This window comes from Microcaecilia unicolor, chromosome 2, assembly GCF_901765095.1.
Source record: "Microcaecilia unicolor chromosome 2, aMicUni1.1, whole genome shotgun sequence".
Taxonomy (NCBI): domain Eukaryota; kingdom Metazoa; phylum Chordata; class Amphibia; order Gymnophiona; family Siphonopidae; genus Microcaecilia; species Microcaecilia unicolor.
Genome location: NC_044032.1, coordinates 647,818,570 through 647,838,972, shown reverse-complemented (window position 1 = coordinate 647,838,972; position 20,403 = coordinate 647,818,570). Strand labels below are relative to the sequence as shown.

Here is a 20,403-nt window from a genome sequence, read left to right as displayed (position 1 = left end):
CCTCTATGGTACTATGTAAGCCACATTGAGCCTGCAAATAGGTGGGAAAATGTGGGGCACAAATGCAACAAATAAATAAATATTCGGTCTGGTCCTTTTTTGGCTGATGAATGCTCAGGAGAGATGGAGGAGGAAGATTCCCAGGATTCTTAGTCTTTCCTTAAGTGTAGTTTTGATTTATTGGCTCTAGTGCTGCAAGCGTCTGTTTGTGCGTGGCTAGTGGCCCGTGCTTACTTTCACTGGGCAGATTCGGTCTTGGACAGGGCTGGTTTAGTGCAGCAGTTGGTCAAGTTGGAGATGGGCTCTTCTTTCCTGGCTGATGGCCTTAATGATTTGCTATGTGCATCAGCAAAGAATATGTCCCTCGTAGTCACGGCACGGAGGGCACTTTGGCTACGGGACTGTATTACCCTACCCTCTACCCACCCAGGTACCCTCCCAACACAGATTAGGCAATAATTTGGAGTCGTTATTCGATAAGAGGGCAGATCAAAGAGATAATGCAATCACAACACGTTAAGCACCAAACTTCTTCCCCTAGGGGACAGAGAGGACAGATAAGGGTCTCAGAGCTTCAAAAAAACGGGTTTTACGTTTCTGAGATCCTTTCACCTCCCTCGATTTAGAATTGCCCATTTAATGCCTAGTTCATCCATTCTGGGGGAGTTGCATTGGACACCTGTAAAATATCGCACACTACTTAAACGTCTTCCTTCTAGAAACCTTCGTTCTTCTTAGCAGTGCTGTGGTATAAAACTTGTATGAGACATTGTGTGTTTTCAGTATGATGTATACAACTGGAACAATTTACCCTTGAAGTTGTGGTGTGTGTAGCATTATTTGATGTTTTGAAAAAAGATTGACTGCTTTCTTCTACTTTCCCATTTTATTTGGAAAGATTTTCTGTTATTGTTTCTTTTTATATGAACTATTACATATGTTTGTTGTAAACCATCTAGAATTATGTTGATAGGTGTATATTTAAAAAAATAAAATGAAATGAAAAAATAATGAAACTCTGACTGTTTGCTGTTCTAGGCTTTGGTCACTTTCAAGGATGTTGCTGCTTATTTCTTGGAAGTGGACTGGGACCTTCTGGGAGAATGGCAGAAGGAGCTGTACAAGAAGGTCATCAAGGAGATTCATGACATCCTCATCTCACGAGGTAAATATGTTTCTCTATCATCTACCACACAAGCACATTATGGAATCAGTGGTGTAAAAATCACAGGAACTAGATACCATGAGCACCTGAAATTTAGATCCTGGCTTCTGAAACCATCCCATATGCAATAGGAGCCTGTGAAAGACTCCACTTCTACAGGATCTGCAAAAGATGCTGCTCTCTGTTGTAAGATAAAATGTACAACTGATACTAGAGGCTTCACACAGCACCAGCAGGAGTTTCTCTCCCATTCCTATACAAAATATTTTGGCACAGAAGACCAGAGAGAGATTTCTTCTGAGACTTCTGCATAAGGTCATGACATATCAGCTGCACACGTCAACTATACTGTACAACGTATAACCTCTCCAAATGGTAACCAGAAGACTGGCAGCTGCAATGCCTCCACCTAGGAGGGAAACGAAGAGAAATCTCTATACCAGAAAACCTCTATGATGTAATCTTAATGAAGTGTCGGACCACTGCTGCCTCTTCTCTCCAAGCTTTGTCAGTCAAATACACACGTCTCAAGATATCTGTACACAGACCTCCATGCACAAATCACGCACTGCTCCATCAAAACATGAAGCAGAGGGAACCTCCCGAGGGATTCTACAATTACAATTTAAATGTAATTTTCCTACTTTTTATCAACAGGTTATTCAATTCTTAATCCTGATGTTATATTCAAGATTAAAAAGGAAGATGAGAAATATTTCACTCAACAATTTGAGTGGGAGGGAAAAGAAAATCCAAATGACTTCAACAGTAAGTAAATGTTTTGGATTTAATGGGCTTTGCATTTTTAGATCACAGGAGATGGGTGAATAACATCAAACATTTGGACACTTAAAATCAGTTTCCTAATTTAGTATTATCAGATGCCTCGTAAATCCTTGTGAATGTGTTTTCTCATCACAGACCTTCCAATTGTAACATCTGTGTTCTCCCTGAGTATTAAGCAAGAGGAAGATATCCCCTTCATGGAAAATCCTGAATCAGAGATGTCTGAGCAGACCCTGCCTTCTATAACAGGTAAGTATAGAATTCCTCCTGCACATCTTTCCTAAAGTCAGCTGGAATCATTCAGGAATTCAGCGCTGGTGAGATAAAAGGTTGTCATCTCCTCTTCTCCTCCCTCTGTGTGTTTCCCTACTTTGGACAGATTAAACTGTCTGTGGAGATGGAGGAGGCACTGGTAGAGGTGGGTATCCCAGCGGTGGGATCTGGTCTGCAAAACCCTTTATCCTAGAGTGTCTTGGGGTTGTGAAATCTGTACTGTTGAAAGGGCTGCTGGAGGTGGAGAGTCTTCTGCACTGTTGTGTAGGGACATGACTGATGAACATGGTTCAGTTTGACTTAGTCATGGACATTTTGTGTTGCTGATAGGTTAATACAAATCACAGTATATAATGCAGTTTATGGTAATGATGCCATTCCCAATTCCAAAAATGGCGGCTACAACCTCATGCAGGCTGCCATGGGAATTCGCGACTTGTTTATTAATTTTCTAGCAAAATAACTGACTTCATCTCTTAACAGAAAAAATTAAGAACAAGTCTACATTTTGTTACATAACAAACTGCCACCCCCAATAATGAAAAACTATAAGTAGACCCTCCGCATCCCTTATCTCTGCCCTTCCCCTCACTCCCCTCCCCAAAACTCAGATTGTCCTTCCAACTGGAGGAATCGCCCCACATTTCTTGATATTTGCATTTATTAGATTTTAAGGTAGTCAATCTATATCGTTTGTTTTTGCATGGCCCGTGTATGCCAATGTGAGGCAATCAGCAGTCGAGCTGCTGTAAAAACCAATAGCATTAATGTATCCATAGCTCCCGTTATCCCTTCCACTCTCCCACTTAGTAGGGCATTTTCCATAGTACACGCTATATGAGTCTCGAGTAACTGTTGCCCATATGCAGATACCTCCTTCCATAATTTTTGGACCCTAGGACATTCCCTCCAGATGCGAGTATATATTCCCCTCCGGCTACACCCTCTCCAACATAAACCATCCCCTTTCCTCATAATGGCTTGCAGTCTAGATGGAGAGTAATGCCATCTCACAACAAGCTTCCATATTCTGCCATTTGCTCCTATAAAGCCATTTGGGCTTTTTTTGTACCTTGAGTCAATATCAAAAGATCATCTGCAAACAAGGAGACTCTATGTTCCTTATCTCCTATTATAAGTCCTTTAATTTCCCTAAACTTTTGTGCTAGAGGTTCTACTACCAGGCAAGCAACAGAGGCGACACTGCTTCTGCTATCATAGGTATCCACTCTTGATGTGCCTTCCAAAAGATTACACAACTGTGACGAAACACTGGGTTTCTAAGCCTGAAAACTGTATTATTTCATGAAATGTTTTTCTACTACTTGGCCAGCAGATGGCTCTTGTTTTGAGTTTTAAAGCTGTAGCAGAAAAAAAAGGCTTTGTCTTTTCCAGTTTAAGCTTATGGAAAGGCAATCTGCAATCATTGGCCAGATACTTTCAAAGTTGATGCCCTGGGGCTCTGATTAGCCCTGGACTTCAAACTAGCCAGGAGGTACTGGATTTTTTCTTTATTCTCAAGGTGGGGGGGGGGGGGGGGTAAGGAGGAGGAACATCTGTGTCCTGAGATCCTGTTCAATTCTTGTGAACAGTTACGTTCCTGAACTCCCCTGGTGCTACCCAGGTAGTAACAAGTGTTAGATAGTTTTAATTGCTTGCTGTACTTTTTCATCTGTTTTTTTCAAACATTCACTGTTCATTTTCATGATAATAAACCTATAGTTTATTAGTTCTGCCGTCCTGGACTGACTAAGAATCCTGGTTTGTATTTTTGGGTTTGCTTTCTAGAAATTGTGGAACTCCTGGAGTGTGGTCCCAGTGTCCTAGAAATCCCCAGAGAATAATCTGAGAGTTGGAGACTAGCTCAGAGGCAAGCAGGACACAGTCGGTGGGAGGAGGGTGCTAGTATAGAGCACATGCCCAGGTGCAGGCGGTCCTGAGCAGTGTTGTCAGAGAACCCTCCAGGTGGCCACAGTGTTAACCCCAGGCGGGTGCTAGGCGTTTGATGACAATAACACTTTATTTTTATAGTCTGTAATACCTCGCAGTTCTATGTGGGTTACATGCGAGACTAGACAAATCAGAAATTACAGCATAACATTATCATGAATTAAAACTAATATGTTCATTTCCTTCCATAATTCTGAAACAAATCTGTTTTGAACTTGATGCCTGAACTATCCAGGAAGAAATTTCCTTGTCTATTTTAGCAGTCTGATACGAAACCAAAGGGTCTATACACATAGGCGGTCGGTGGCCCAACTGTTTGGGGAGGCTAAAGGGGGCGGGGTTAGGAGTGGGGCCAGGGGTGGAGCTTAAATCCATAATTGTCTGATAACACACAGAAAAAAAAAAATAAAAAAGTCACAATTAATACCTTTTATTAAATTTAGATATTAGATATGTATCATATGTCAAAGAATAAAGTGGTTGCTCAAAGCATACAGTGGGGGAAATAAGTATTTGATCCCTTGCTGATTTTGTAAGTTTGCCCACTGACAAAGACATGAGCAGCCCATAATTGAAGGGTAGGTTATTGGTAACAGTGAGAGATAGCACATCACAAATTAAATCCGGAAAATCACATTGTGGAAAGTATATGAATTTATTTGCATTCTGCAGAGGGAAATAAGTATTTGATCCCCCACCAACCAGTAAGAGATCTGGCCCCTACAGACCAGGTAGATGCTCCAAATCAACTCGTTACCTGCATGACAGACAGCTGTCGGCAATGGTCACCTGTATGAAAGACACCTGTCCACAGACTCAGTGAATCAGTCAGACTCTAACCTCTACAAAATGGCCAAGAGCAAGGAGCTGTCTAAGGATGTCAGGGACAAGATCATACACCTGCACAAGGCTGGAATGGGCTACAAAACCATCAGTAAGACGCTGGGCGAGAAGGAGACAACTGTTGGTGCCATAGTAAGAAAATGGAAGAAGTACAAAATGACTGTCAATCGACAAAGATCTGGGGCTCCACGCAAAATCTCACCTCGTGGGGTATCCTTGATCATGAGGAAGGTTAGAAATCAGCCTACAACTACAAGGGGGGAACTTGTCAATGATCTCAAGGCAGCTGGGACCACTGTCACCACGAAAACCATTGGTAACACATTACGACATAACGGATTGCAATCCTGCAGTGCCCGCAAGGTCCCCCTGCTCCGGAAGGCACATGTGACGGCCCGTCTGAAGTTTGCCAGTGAACACCTGGATGATGCCGAGAGTGATTGGGAGAAGGTGCTGTGGTCAGATGAGACAAAAATTGAGCTCTTTGGCATGAACTCAACTCGCCGTGTTTGGAGGAAGAGAAATGCTGCCTATGACCCAAAGAACACCGTCCCCACTGTCAAGCATGGAGGTGGAAATGTTATGTTTTGGGGGTGTTTCTCTGCTAAGGGCACAGGACTACTTCACCGCATCAATGGGAGAATGGATGGGGCCATGTACCGTACAATTCTGAGTGACAACCTCCTTCCCTCCGCCAGGGCCTTAAAAATGGGTCGTAGCTGGGTCTTCCAGCACGACAATGACCCAAAACATACAGCCAAGGCAACAAAGGAGTGGCTCAGGAAGAAGCACATTAGGGTCATGGAGTGGCCTAGCCAGTCACCAGACCTTAATCCCATTGAAAACTTATGGAGGGAGCTGAAGCTGCGAGTTGCCAAGCGACAGCCCAGAACTCTTAATGATTTAGAGATGATCTGCAAAGAGGAGTGGACCAAAATTCCTCCTGACATGTGTGCAAACCTCATCATCAACTACAGAAGACGTCTGACCGCTGTGCTTGCCAACAAGGGTTTTGCCACCAAGTATTAGGTCTTGTTTGCCAGAGGGATTAAATACTTATTTCCCTCTGCAGAATGCAAATAAATTCATATACTTTCCACAATGTGATTTTCCGGATTTAATTTGTGATGTGCTATCTCTCACTGTTACCAATAACCTACCCTTCAATTATGGGCTGCTCATGTCTTTGTCAGTGGGCAAACTTACAAAATCAGCAAGGGATCAAATACTTATTTCCCCCACTGTATTCTAACCACAATCGCTCAACTACAAAACACTATGCACAACTTTGTGCAAAAACACACTCAGAACCTTACTGTACCATAAATATTACACTGGGCAGAACCTAATACACCAATATACCACCCAAACGGAAAATGCAGACCGTCAACAATATGAAACAAGGGATCATATCATCACAATTCTCATGTACAGCCACAAAACACCCTAATTCATGTTTAATGTGGGATAAAATGCCATAAATAAGTAAATAAATATAAACTTTTAATGTTGAGCACCTGATTCTCAAAGTGGACATAATCCAAACACTATAATGAAAATAAAATGATCTTTTCTACCTTCGTTGTCTGGTGACTTTGTTTTTCTGATCATGCTGGCCCAGTATCCGATTCTGCTGCTATCTGTCCTCTTAACTCCGTTTCCAGTGCTTCCTTTCCATTTATTTCTTTACTTTCCGCCTTTCTTCTTTATTTCTTGCCTTACATCCGTAAGTAAAAGCTGGGTCCTCCACAGACTTGACTGTCCAGTGGATCCAGCTTCTGCCTATTTTCTCCATCCATGTGCAGTTTTTCTCCTCTCTTCCTTTTCCCTCATCTCATCTCCTTCCTCTCTCTTCCCTCCCCTCCCCTCTATGTCCAGCAATTTCTCCTCTCTCCCTGGGCCCAGCCCTCCCATCCATGCTCCTCTCTCCCCTGCCCCCTCCATTCATCTATATCCAGCAATTCCCCTCTCTCCCTGAGCCCTGCCCTCCCATCCATGCTTCTCTCTCCCCTGCCCCCCCTCCATTCACCCATATGCAGCAATTCCCCTCTCTCCCTGGGCCCTGTCCTCCCATCCATGCTCCTCTCTCCCCTGCCCCCTCCATTCATCCATATCCAGCAATTCCCCTCTCTCCCTGAGCCCTGCCCTCCCATCCATGCTCCTCTCTCCCCTGCCCCCCTCCATTCACCCATATGATGTCAGAAGAAGGAGGGACACTGAGCGAAGGGAAGCGCTTTCACTGACGCTGCGCTGCCGGACTCGGAGGTAAAATTTAAAAGAAAAAAAAAAAGGAAAGGGATCTTAGGGGAGAGAAGAGGGCGGACAGTTGGGACATGGGAGCGGGAGGGCGAGGTAAGCATGGCATGGCGGCGCCCTCCAGAGGTCAGGGCCCCCCTGCCCTGCTTACCATGTTGTTGGGCCGGCCCTGGGTGCAAGACTCGCGCGGGAGGGCGAGCCTCTTATACGGGGCACCTATGTCTATACACCTCTTTTGTATTTCACCCTTCATAGATGGAAAATACTCTTCTACCATCTGCTGCTTGCCTTCCAGTAATAAATCTTACCTGATCAGGGTTAATTATAGTGGGCTGTGAGGGAGGGAGTGACATAGAGGCAGAAAACACTCCCTCACTAGGATGTATCCTATCCGGCTCCGTAGCTTTTTCCACTTTCAGGTTTTCGAGCTGTTTATAAACGCTTTCTTCTACGAACGGCACCGTATCCACTCCATTCTCAGATATTCCCTCCTCAACCAACTATGATCCTTCTCCAGAATTTTCTTCCGTGAACACTGAAGCAAAGTATTTGTTTAGCACATTCACTTTATCCTCATCACTCTCCACATAGCTATTCTCAGCGTCTTTCAGTCTTGCAATTCCGTTCCCCAATAGCTGTATTTCCTTCTTCGCTTCTTTAAGTTTAATCCGATAATCTTTTCCGTGATCCTCTCGTTGTGTTCTTTTGTATTTCTTGAAGAAAGCCTCTTTTATTTTTTCAGGTACTTGTTTGGAGAACCACATAGGCTTCCCGTTTCTCTTGTTTTTGTTTACTTTCCTTGTGTAAAGATCGGTTGCCCTATTTATAGCAGTTTTCAGCTTGGACCACTGCACTTCCGCTTCACCTATCCTGACCCCCATGCCATCAGCTCCTTCTTCAGATATTCCCCCATTTTACCAAACTCAGTACGTCTGTATCTTGAAACACCTAGTACCTTCCTGGGGTTACCCTGGGGCCACCTGAAGAGTCTGCCCATCACTTTTACTCAGTTCCCCCTCCCCTCTACCTATACCCTCTAGCCCCATCCACCTACTGCTCCTCCCCCACCCCAGCCCCATCTTCTACTGTATTCCTTTTCCTTCTAACCGTAACCCCTAGCCCCATCTAACACCTGCTCTTCCCCCAGTTCCATCCCTCTTCTGCTCTGTTCCCTTCCCCACCCACACCCCCTAGCCCTATCTCCTGTTCCAACCCCCTCCCCTACAACCCCTCTACCCTTAGCCCCATCTGCCTCCTGCTCCTCCCCCCACCCCATCCATCTTCTGCTCCTTCCTTCCTCCTCCCACACACCAGTTTCATCCATTTTCTGCTTTCCAGGATCTCTTGTCTATTTGACTTTTTTTTTCCACCATCATTTCCTCTGTGTCCCGGTCCCTATTCCCATGTTCAGTATCTGCCTTCTGTGTCCCCATTCCTCCCCCGTCCCATTTCTTCCCTTTTTTCTTCTGCACTTCCACCCTAGCCTCTTCTCAATCTCCCTGTGCCCGTTGCAATGCAGCCTCTTCACACTCTCTCTCTCTCTCTCTCTGCCCCCTGCAGTAAAGCTGCTTCTTCTCTCTCTCTCTCTGTGTACCCCTTGCCATCCAGCCTCTTCTGTCTCTCTCTCTCTCTTTCTGCCCCATGCAATGTGTCTTCTCTCCCTCATTCACTCTCTGTTCCCCCTGCCATGCAGCCTTCTCTGTTTCTGTGCCCCCTGCCATTTTCCATCTTTACTCTCTCTGTTTTTGTTCTTACCAAAGTTAAAATATTTTGCATCAGAGGTCACATGACGCTATGAGCTAGGCAGGACGTTTGCTGTTTAGCTCTGAGGCCCTCGCCCTAGATCGAACAACATTGCAGAGACTGGACCCGTCTTAAACTGGACAAATATTTACAAAAATCGCCGAATATAATGGCACAAAGGTCAGTAAAAAAGGAAAAAACAAAACCGGAAACGTGGAAGGGAAAATGGTGGACGGCCTGCCCGAAACTCCACCATCGATAAGTTTTAATGACCAGCAACTAACTCAACTGACGACAGTGATCGCGAGCGCGTGGGACCCGAAATGGGCAGCACTTAATGAGAAAATTGACAGTTACCAGTTGATCCTGGACGGATTGGGAACCCGCACCAGCGATTTAGAAACGAGAGTATCCGCGCTCGAAGATGACACCCGAGACTTTGGTCCAGATTTACGAGGCCTACAACAGCAACTGAAGGAGCAAGAAGAGAGGCTGGAGGACCTGGAAAGCCGTTCCCGGCGGAACAATGTCCGCATAGTGGGCCTGCCAGAACAGCTTTCAGAACGCAACTTACATACTTGGCTGGAACGATGGCTGGCAACCGAACTAGCCCTTACAGATTCTTGCAGTTCCCTAATAATAGAACGTGCACATCGCGTGGGACGGCGCACAGAGGAAAACGCAAGGCCGCGGGTAATAGTGGCGAAGATCTTAAACTACCAACATAAAATGGAAATATTACAGGGGTTCAAGCTCACTAGGGACTCCTTGAAATATGGAGGTAAATCCATTTTGATTTTTCCAGACTATACACAAAGAATCCAGGAACAGCGCAGAAAATTCCACCCACTTTGTGCCCAACTTGCAACAAGAAAAATAAAATTCACGCTACAGTACCCAGCGAAACTACGCCTTTATATTAATGAGCGGTGGCAGACCTACAACACGGTGGAAGAAGCGCAAGCAGTGCTAACAGAACAGCATCTATTGGACGGGATATGAAAGAAAGACTGAATGGTAACTAAATGTGTCTGAATAGAATTCTGATCTGTTGTCTGAAGTGTAACTAAAGTCAAACTGAAAGCAAAGATATAGAGATCTGGGGTAGGGGCCTCGAAGCGCCCACACGTGTTACTCCTAATCTCGCAGGCTCAATAGTCTGTGCAGATGATCTGGGGTAATTCTATTGGAAAGGGAAGGGAGGGGGGGGGGGGGTGGGATGGGACAGAGAGGGAAGGGAGAGACTCCACACAGCATCTCAGATGTGCCAGTTGAGCTGGGCCCGCTACACACTGATGTAGAGAAGGTCCAAACGCGACTTATTATTACTATAGAAACATTGCACCTGAAAGTTAAGAGGCATCCCATCAGTAAGCTAATGGAGAAATGTGATATAATTCGAATAACAGATCAAGTCATTTTTCTAAGACCTAAGCTATGCCCGCACGAATTGTAACGTGAATCCAAGCTAAACGAGCATACACTCGCAACCCCTCTGCAAAGACACTAGAAAATCTGAAAACAATCCAAATATCACTCAACACACTCTTACATGAGAAAGAGACGCATTCTTTGGTATACAGGAAGTATAAATTGAGTAGATATGGTAATAAACCAGGACGAATGTTGGCCAGAGCCATAAAGACATGGGGAGGCCCTAGAGTAATAGACTCTTTAAGAGATGACACAGGGCAGATAACAAATAAACCCACCAGTATTGCAAAGATTTTACACACGTATTTTGCCACCGTATACAAGCGAGAGCCCGTAGGCACCACACAAGAAATCCAGGACTATCTAAAGAAGGCCATACTTCCTGAATTGACAGTAGTAGAGAAAGAAACACTGAACGGTCCACTAACTATGAAAGAAATACAATTTGCTATAAAGAAGTTGAGACTACACTCTGCTCCAGGGCCTGATGGCTTCTCCGGAGAGTACTATAAGTTAATGCCCCCGGAAGCAAGAGGTGCGCTGCTGTTTTACTTTGAAGATGTCATAAAGACAGGTGCGTTCTCCCTCTATGCAAACACATCGACAATTACGTTAATACCGAAGCAGGGAAAACCTAAAGAGATGCCCGAATCTTAAGCTGATAGCAAAAATCTTGACAGACCGACTAGCTCCAATTTTGCCCAGGTTGATAGGACCTGACCAGGCTGGGTTTGTTAAAAACAGACACGCAACATTGAATGTTAGGAAGGCCCTAATAGCCATGGCACGCTGTCAAGAGGAGAAGGACCCCGGTATGATATTAAGCTTAGATGCTGAGAAGGCCTTTGACAGGGTCTTTCTTTTTCAGACCTTGAAGCATATGGGATTTGACGGTTGGTTTTTGCACGCGGTCACTGCACTATACAACCAGCCAAGAGCTACTATTTTGGTGAACGGGGTCCTTACACCAGAATTCAGCATACAGCGTGGCACGAGACAAGGGTGCCCCCTGTCTCCGCTGCTGTTTGTACTCTCTCTAGAACCTTTTTTACGCCAATTACAACAGGCAGCAGCGGTGCAGGGGGTGCGAGTGGCGGGGCACCATCTAAAAATATTAGCCTATGCAGACGACATCTTAGTGATAGTGGTCAATATCTACCGCTCACTGGGACCCCTTCTGGAACTCTTTGAGGCATACAAACAGGTGGCCGGGTTTCTACTGAATCACAGTAAATCATGGGCCCTCTCACTGGCGACAGAGGGAAACCTACAGAGCTTAAAAAGGCTCCCATTTAAGCTACCTGAGGGAAGCGTAAAATATCTGGGAGTGCTACTGCCCGCAAACTTAGCACACTTATACACTCAGAATGTATCTCAGTTGTTACAGAGTACACAACAGCAACTGCACGGGTGGGAGTCTCTCCCTTTGAATTTATTAGGTAGGATAGCGATGTATAATATGTTTATAGTCCCAAAGTGGCTATATATTTTCCAAGTGTTACCATTAGTCTTGAGACAGAGAGAAGTTTGAACAAAATGCTACGACGCTTCCTTTGGAAAGGAAAAGGAGCACGACTCTCATTGAGGACGCTGTGCACTCCAGTAGAGTACGGAGGGCTGGGACTAATTAATATGAAAAGTATAACAACCGCTTGTGGAATGAGACACATTAATGATTGGTTCCGAGCCAGGTCTCATTACTCCAATACAGAGCTAGAAATGCAGATCCTCCCACAGACTCACTTTAGTAACTATCTGCATTCGTCTGGTGGGAGAATTCCAGATGTACTGAAGGTCACGGGAATCATGACCTCGGCAAAAGCAACATGGAAATGGATATGCAGATTACACCAGTTTTCTTCTAAAGTGACCCCTTTCCTGTCTGTCGCTGGGAACCCGCGATTTCCCCCGGGTTGTTTTTATCCAGATTTCGAACGTTGGAAAAGGAAAGGGATTGTGTATCTCTTGAAGGAAGGCTCATGTCCTTTTCAGAGTTACAAAGAGAATACTCTATTCCACAGGCTGACTACTTCCACTATATCCAACTACAACATTTCATCCGTACTTTACCTTGGACCGATCTGACGGAAGATGTACAGGTGGAATTATCCAATGCTTACACTTTGGAAGCGCAAACAAAAGTCCCACTGACATTTTACCACCGTCATATAAAGGATGAACTCCCCGAGGTGAGATTCGATCAGCTGGCGATAGTTTGGAGACAAGAACTCGTGTCGGAAGTAACCTCAGAACAACTGAAAAAACACACCTTGTCAATCCGCAAGTACTCTAAATATTCAGCACACTGGGAATTACAGTATCAAATTGTGCTGCGGGCCTACGTTCCCCCTCGGAGAGCATTCCATATGGGGGTGTCCCCGTGGGGAATGTGCCCTAAATGTGGTGAAGAGGGAGCCACGTTGGGGCACATGCTTTGGACATGTAAATTTTGGACTGCATTGATTACGCAGGTTTCAGGTCTGTGGAAGACGAAGTGGCAGATAGATGCCTGACTTTTGTTTGGACATTTCTTACTCTTATCTAAACCCCCAAAGGGCCTGTTGTTGTGGCTAAGCAATGCATCCTTGCGGAGTGGATAACTAACAAACAACCCACTATACAACAATGGAGGCTGCAAACTCTTAACCTAATGAGACTGGAGAGAATGGATATACAAACATTTGCATCAATAAAAGGAGAGACCTGGCAGAACTGTTGGACCCCATTTCTGAACACGTTAACCCCGGCAGTGCGCAGCCGACTGGTGAATAGTTGATGTGTGGACTTCATGTGGAACTGGCATATGTCTCTTTCTCTCTCTCTGATTGTCTATAGTTGTAATAGGATAATCTTAGGGCAGAAGGGGGGGAGGGTTAGGGGGTAAGAGGTGTAAATTTAAGTAGTAATACGGGGTCCCTCTTTACGTCCCGGGGAAATTCTTTTCCACGGAAGTGTAAAGAGGGTCTGTGTTTTTACTACCTGTTGGAACGCCTCCCTGAATTCCATTGATATTCCTTGCCAGGGATATCTCTGTTGTGGAGGCATCAGAAGGCGAAGTTCAAAAGTCATTCCCATAATCACGGCTTTCTGTCTATCAGGATCTAAGTGAATCTTTGGCCATTTATGTTCCCACATATATTCTATTAAAATTCAACTCTAATTTGTGCAGGGAGAGTTACTTGTGTGTGGTTTAGTTTGTGGAATAAATGACAAGTAAAGAATAGATGGAAATAAAAACAAACATAGTTTTAGGAGAAAAAGTACATTTTATTTCTTACCCAAAGACAAGTCTTCAAGTTGGTACAATCATCAGACTCTGGGTTCAATTGGACATAGCCCTGCTCCTTCAAAAGAGTTGGGGAAAATGTTCCAACGATCTGCCAGAATCTTGTCTCTTTTATAGGCGTAGGTCTTAATACAAGTCAATGGCACTTTTTTTTCTATTATTGCCCAACTTCTGACTCAAATTATCCTTTCCGGCCAGGTGTCCCTCTGTACCCATCTGTCTTTTCCGTTTTAGCTATTTCAAAACCTTGCACCATTTCCGTTATCATGAACATTTTGTTTTTAACATCTTGTTTTTCTCGGTTACAAAAATATCTTAATAATAGCATATCAGTTTCACATCTTTTTTTTTTTTTTTTTATCATATTATGATCTGTGTGCCATCTTATAGAAAAACAAACTCCATTTTAAACCAAACTTATTCCTACATTTTAGGTGCTATGTTCTATTTGACTGTTGTACCAGATTTTGTCAAGACTTATCATGCAGTCCTGCTTCTGCAGGTTCTCATCCATAAGCCCATTTGTGGGTTCTTAGGCCTAGTCAGGGCTTCTCAGCTGCTTAAGGCCATGTAACTTGGCCCACCACCATTCCAGTGGATAGGCCTCAAGCTAGAACACATATTAACAGAGGGTAGGAAGGGAAAGGGGGGGGGGGACTGGTTAAGAAAGGGCGGGGCGAAAAAGAAAATTCCTGTTAATATGAATATACTCTGTATTAGATAATATGGTATATATGCTTTAAGATTGCCATGTGTGTATATGTACCTAATAAAAAAGATCGAAACATAAAATATTTTGCATCAGAAATAACACAGGGTAATTGGGCTACACAGGCAAAATCTCATTGTTAGGTGAGACCAACAAGTGAGAGATGGTCAGTGGTCTTCTTGGCCTTTCCTTACAAGAGACTTATGTACAATTTCTCTTAGCTTAGAATTCAAAGAAGTTGGGTCTGTAAAATGTCCTTTTATTTTTGATTGAGAAGGCACATAAAAGATACATTTCCTGGGACCCAATTGGGCCCATTCTTGTTAGAACTTCTTATCGCACTTATACAAGGTAAGGGGTCAAGGTTCTGAGGAAAAGGTGACGTTCTCAGGAACCAGTTGGTAGTACCGGTACCCTGAATATTGCCTGTGATCGCTCTCAAAATAAGGGGCGGTTATGAGGGGGGAGGCATATAGGAGGAGCCTAAGGTTATGCGGGTGCCGGCTGGCTCACATAGGACATGAACTGTTGAATATCGGGCTGGCACCCACATAAGTTTTTTTAAAATTATTATTTCAACCCCCCCCCCCCCCCCCCGGGCTCTCCTGACAATGTTCCATCCTTTCTCATTTCCCCCCCCCCCCCCCCCCCCCCCCCCCCAGTTCCACCTCTATCCCGGGTGCTCCAGTGGATTTTGTGGGGCAGGAGCACATTCTCCTCGTTCCTGCCCATAACTGTAAAATGAATGATCGTACTCTTCTATTTTATCCAACAGATGATGGATTTGGGAATGAGAGTGAAAGAGTGAGAATGTGTGATGAGCAGCAGAAAGAGGAATGGAAACACAAAGACTCCTCCAGAGACAGCACAGATCCTTCAGCAGACTGTGAAGGAGGTTTCGGTAGCATAATACCAACTGGTGAGAAAACAGCAGTTCAGAAAGGAGAAAGATTTGAAAGACAAAAGAGAAACTGTAGCTTTTTCCCAACACTTGAACAACCTGGAAGACTCAACGGTGTGAGAGATTTTAAAAGGGCTGATGTTTGGGAAACCTTTACTACCGACTCCAATTTTATTGAGCACCACATAAGTGGGCTTAGGACTGAAGTTCATGACTGTCAAGGTATGCATAAAACTAACCCATCTGGATACTGTGAAAAACCATTTCAATGTTCTGAATGTGATAAATGTTTCGCAAGCAAGGCGAAGTTGGAAACCCACCATATGACTCATACAGGAGAGAAACCATTTCAATGTTCAGAATGTGAGAAATGGTTCTCAACCAGGACTTGGCTGAAAAACCACATAAGGATTCATACAGGAGAGAAACCGTTTCAATGTTCAGAATGTGATAAATCCTTTACCTGTAAAAGTCATCTGAAACAGCATGGAAGAACTCATACAGGAGAGAAACCATTTAAATGTTCAGAATGTGAGAAATGGTTCAGAACCAAAGGTGAGGTGAAACTTCACGAGAGGACTCATACAGGAGAGAAACCATTTATATGTTCAGAATGTGATAAATCCTTTACCTGTAAAAGTCATCTGAAACAGCATGGAAGAACTCATACAGGAGAGAAACCATTTCAATGTTCAGAATGTGAGAAATGGTTCTCAACCAAGGCTGAGCTAAAACTTCATGAAAGAACTCATACAGGAGAGAAACCGTTTCAATGTTCAGAATGTGAGAAATCCTTTACCTGTAAAAGTCATCTGAAACAGCATGGAAGAACTCATACAGGAGAAAAACCATTTAAATGTTCAGAATGTAATCAATCGTTTAGTGTGAAAAGGAGTCTGAAACAGCATAAAAGAATTCACACAGGAGAGAAACCATTTCAATGTTCAGAATGTGATAAACAGTTCAGAACCAAAGGTGAGGTGAAACTTCATGAAATGACTCATACAGGAGAGAAACCATTTCAATGTTCAGAATGTGAGAAATGGTTCAAAACAAGGAATGTGCTGAAAACTCACAAAAGGATTCATACAGGAGAGAAACCATTTAAATGTTCAGAATGTGATAAATGTTTCACAAGCAAGGCAAACCTGGAAACCCACCATATGACTCATACAGGAGAGAAACCATTTAAATGTTCAGAATGTAATCAATCGTTTAGTGTGAAAAGGAGTCTGAAACAGCATAAAAGAATTCACACAGGAGAGAAACCATTTCAATGTTCAGAATGTGATAAACAGTTCAGAACCAAAGGTGAGGTGAAACTTCATGAAAAGACTCATACAGGAGAGAAACCATTTCAATGTTCAGAATGTGATAAACAGTTCAGAACCAAAGGTGAGGTGAAACTTCATGAAAAGACTCATACAGGAGAGAAACCATTTCAATGTTCAGAATGTGATAAACAGTTCAGAACCAAAGGTGAGGTGAAACTTCATGAAAAGACTCATACAGGAGAGAAACCATTTCAATGTTCAGAATGTGATAAATGTTTCACAAGTAAGGTGAACCTGCAAACCCACCACATGACTCATACAGGAGAGAAACCATTTCAATGTTCAGAATGTGATAAACAGTTCAGAACCAAAGGCGAGGCGAAACTTCATGAAAAGACTCATACAGGAGAGAAACCATTTAAATGTTCAGAATGTGATAAATGGTTCAGAACCAAAGGTGAGGTGAAAAACCACGAACGCATTCATACAGGAGAGAAACCATTTCAATGTTCAGAATGTGATAAATGGTTCAGAACTAAGCGTGAGGTGAAAAACCACGAACGCATTCATACAGGAGAGAAACCATTTCAGTGTTCAGAATGTGATAAATGCTTCCTAAGAAAGGCAGACCTACAACAGCACAAAAGAACTCATACAGGAGAGAAACCATTTCAGTGTTCAGAATGTGATAAATGCTTCCTAAGAAAGGCAGACCTACAACAGCACAAAAGAACTCATACAGGAGAGAAACCATTTCAATGTTCAGAATGTGATAAATGGTTCAGAACTAAGCATGAGGTGAAAAGCCACGAACGCATTCATACAGGAGAGAAACCATTTCAATGTTCAGAATGTGGTAAATGGTTCAGAACCAAGGGTGAGGTAAAAAACCACGAAAGCACTCATGCAGGAGAGAAACCATTTCAGTGTTCAGAATGTGATCAATTGTTTAGCTCAAAAGGAACTCTGAAAAGGCATGAAAGGATTCATACAGGAGAGAAACCATTTCAATGTTCAGAATGTGATAAATGCTTCCTAAGAAAGGCAGACCTACAACAGCACAAAAGAACTCATACCGGAGAGAAACCATTTCAATGTTCAGAATGTGATCAATTGTTTAGCTCAAAAGGAACTCTGAAAAGGCATGAAAGGATTCATACAGGAGAGAAACCATTTCAATGTTCAGAATGTGGTAAATGGTTCCGAACCAAGGGTGAGGTGAAAAGCCACGAAAGCACTCATACAGGAGAGAAACCATTTCAGTGTCCAGAATGTGATAAATGTTTCTGAACAAAGGCAGTGCTACAAGGGCACAAAAGAACTCATACAGGAGGGAAACCATTTCAATGTTCAGAATGTGATCAATTGTTTAGCTCAAAAGGAACTCTGAAAAGGCATGAAAGGATTCATACAGGAGAGAAACCATTTCAATGTTCAGAATGTGATAAATGTTTCAGAAGCAAGGTAAACCTAGAATGCCACAAAATGACTCATACAGGAGACAAACCATAAGTGTTCCTAATGTGATAAATGTTTCAGAAGGAAGGCCAAGGAGAAAGTTCACGAAAACTCATACGGAAGAAAAAAAACATTTAAATATTATGTGATAAATGTTTTAATAATGTCCAATTGAAATAGCACAAAAGGACTCAAGGGAGGTAAACCATTTAAATATTTAGAAGGTGATAAATATTTCAGAGGGAAGAACCATCTGACTGGGCTTGCAATAAATCAATATTCAAGATGTTATGCATGTTTCAAAAACTAGGGGTTACTGTCAGAGAGGAAGGTCAGAGCAGGCCAATGGCCTGGACAAACAACTAGGAATATCTGAAAAGAGGGATGGCGTAGGCCTGTCACATAGTTTAATGCATTAAGACATGCCTAAGAACCAGTAGCCAGACAGCCAATTTTGGGCGGGCCCCAGAACAAAGTGGGTGGGCCAACATTTTATCACTGCCCCTCCACCAACCTAAAAACCCTAATTTAGTTTCCACCCCCCTCCCAGCACCCCACTCTAATTAAAACAAAACCCTATTTTAATTTCCACCTGGATCCCTTCAAGTAAAACAAAACCCTAACTTAATTTCCGCACCCTACCAAAGTAAATGAAGTACCTTTGCTGGCAGGGATCCCCAAGCCCTGCCAGCTGAAGACCTCCTTACTGCTGAATAAACTTATCTCGGGTGGCTGCCGGGCAGTTATAAACTCTGTATTTTGTGCTCATTTTTCTACACAGTTACATACAATAGAGATGGTCAAATTCAGTGAGTTCATCTTTAAAAGAAAAACCCCGGTGAAATGCCTCACGTCTGCTCTGCTGTAAAGTAAGCAGCAAATTGCTTTGTCGCTTCGGCCCTTCAATCACTGTGTCCCGCCCTCTGATGTAACTTCATATTTCCGCGAGGGCGGGACACAGTGATTGAAGGGCCGAAGCGACAAAGCGATTTGCTGCTTACTTTACAGCAGAGCAGAGCAGACGCAAGGCGTTTCACCAAGGTTTTTTTTTTAAGGCTGTGTGGCAGAAGAGGGTCGTCTGCTTGTCGATGGAGCTGGTAGGCAGGTGGTGAGTGCTGACACCTGGGGCGGACATTGGCTAGGCGGGCCTGGAGGCAAAGTGGCTAGGCCTGGGCCTGTCCAGGCCCGCCCGTGGCTACACCCCTGCTAAGAACAAGGATCGTGGACCAGTATGTATAACCTGTGTGGCAGTTCAGTAGAGAGTGTGCAGGAGTTCATTGCACTTTAAGCATTGTAAAAATGGTAACATTATAAGCTCTTCTGGACAGGGAGTTACATATATGAATTATATTACATATATTTACTTATATAAATTACATTAAGGTAAGCCTGTATGGAGATATGTACTTTAACATTTATTCTGTTCATTATTACCACTGCTTCTAAGCTTGTATTCTAAGCAGATAAGGAAGGTACCAGGAACAAACTGTCTCCGCAATGTTAGGAATTTACTACTACTACTACTTATCACTTCTATAGCGCTACAAGGCATACGCAGCGCTGTACACCATACATGAAAAGACAGTCCCTGCTCAAAGAGCTCACAATCTAAATAGGACAGGCAAACAGACAAAACAGCTAAGAAGTAAGGGAATTAAAGAGGTGGGGATAAAAGGGTACAGGGCAAGTGAGTAGTGGTTAGGAGTCAAAAGCAGCGTTAAAGAGGTGGGCTTTTAACCTGGATTTGAAAACGGCCAAAGACGGGGCCAGACGTACAGGCTCGGGAAGTATTCCAGGCGTGAGGTGCAGCGAGATAAAAGGAACAGAGTCTGGAATTAGCAATAGAGGAGAAGGCATAGGCTAGTTTGACTGTTTCCTTTGGGGGGGGGGGCAAAGGATGGGGCGGAGCATATTAGCATATTCATTTGTGTGTATCTATCTATATATATATCTATATATATATATATAGATATATATATATATACGAGTGGAGGAGTGGCCTAGTGGTTAGAGTGGTGGACTCTAGTCCTGAGGAACTGAGTTCAATTCCCACTTCAGGCACAGGCAGCTCCTTGTGACTCTGGGCAAGTCACTTAACCCTCCATTGCCCCAGGTACAAATAAGTACCTGTATATGTAAGCCTCATTGAGCCTAGCCATGAAGTGGAAAAGCAGCGGGGTACAAATGTAACTAAACATATATATATATGCAAATGAATATGCTAATATGGAGGAAGGAGGGAAAAAGAGCTGGCTTTTTTTGGGAATAACCATAATGAATATGTATGAGATATCAAGCCAAGCTCTTTCTGCCTCCCTTCCTTCT

General features: G+C 43.5%; 1 protein-coding gene across 1 annotated transcript in view; it reads left to right on the top strand.

The window, feature by feature from the left end:
- LOC115462237 (zinc finger protein 431-like) overlaps positions 1-18,132 on the top strand; it is a 54,231-nt gene extending 36,099 nt beyond the window's left edge. The window contains 5 exon segments of the mRNA XM_030192248.1: positions 1,891-1,933; positions 2,087-2,200; positions 15,221-16,576; positions 17,249-17,389; positions 17,639-18,132. Of these exon segments, the coding sequence (XP_030048108.1) occupies positions 1,891-1,933; positions 2,087-2,200; positions 15,221-16,576; positions 17,249-17,389; positions 17,639-18,132 (2,148 nt within the window).
- The last annotated feature ends 2,271 nt before the right edge of the window (positions 18,133-20,403 follow it).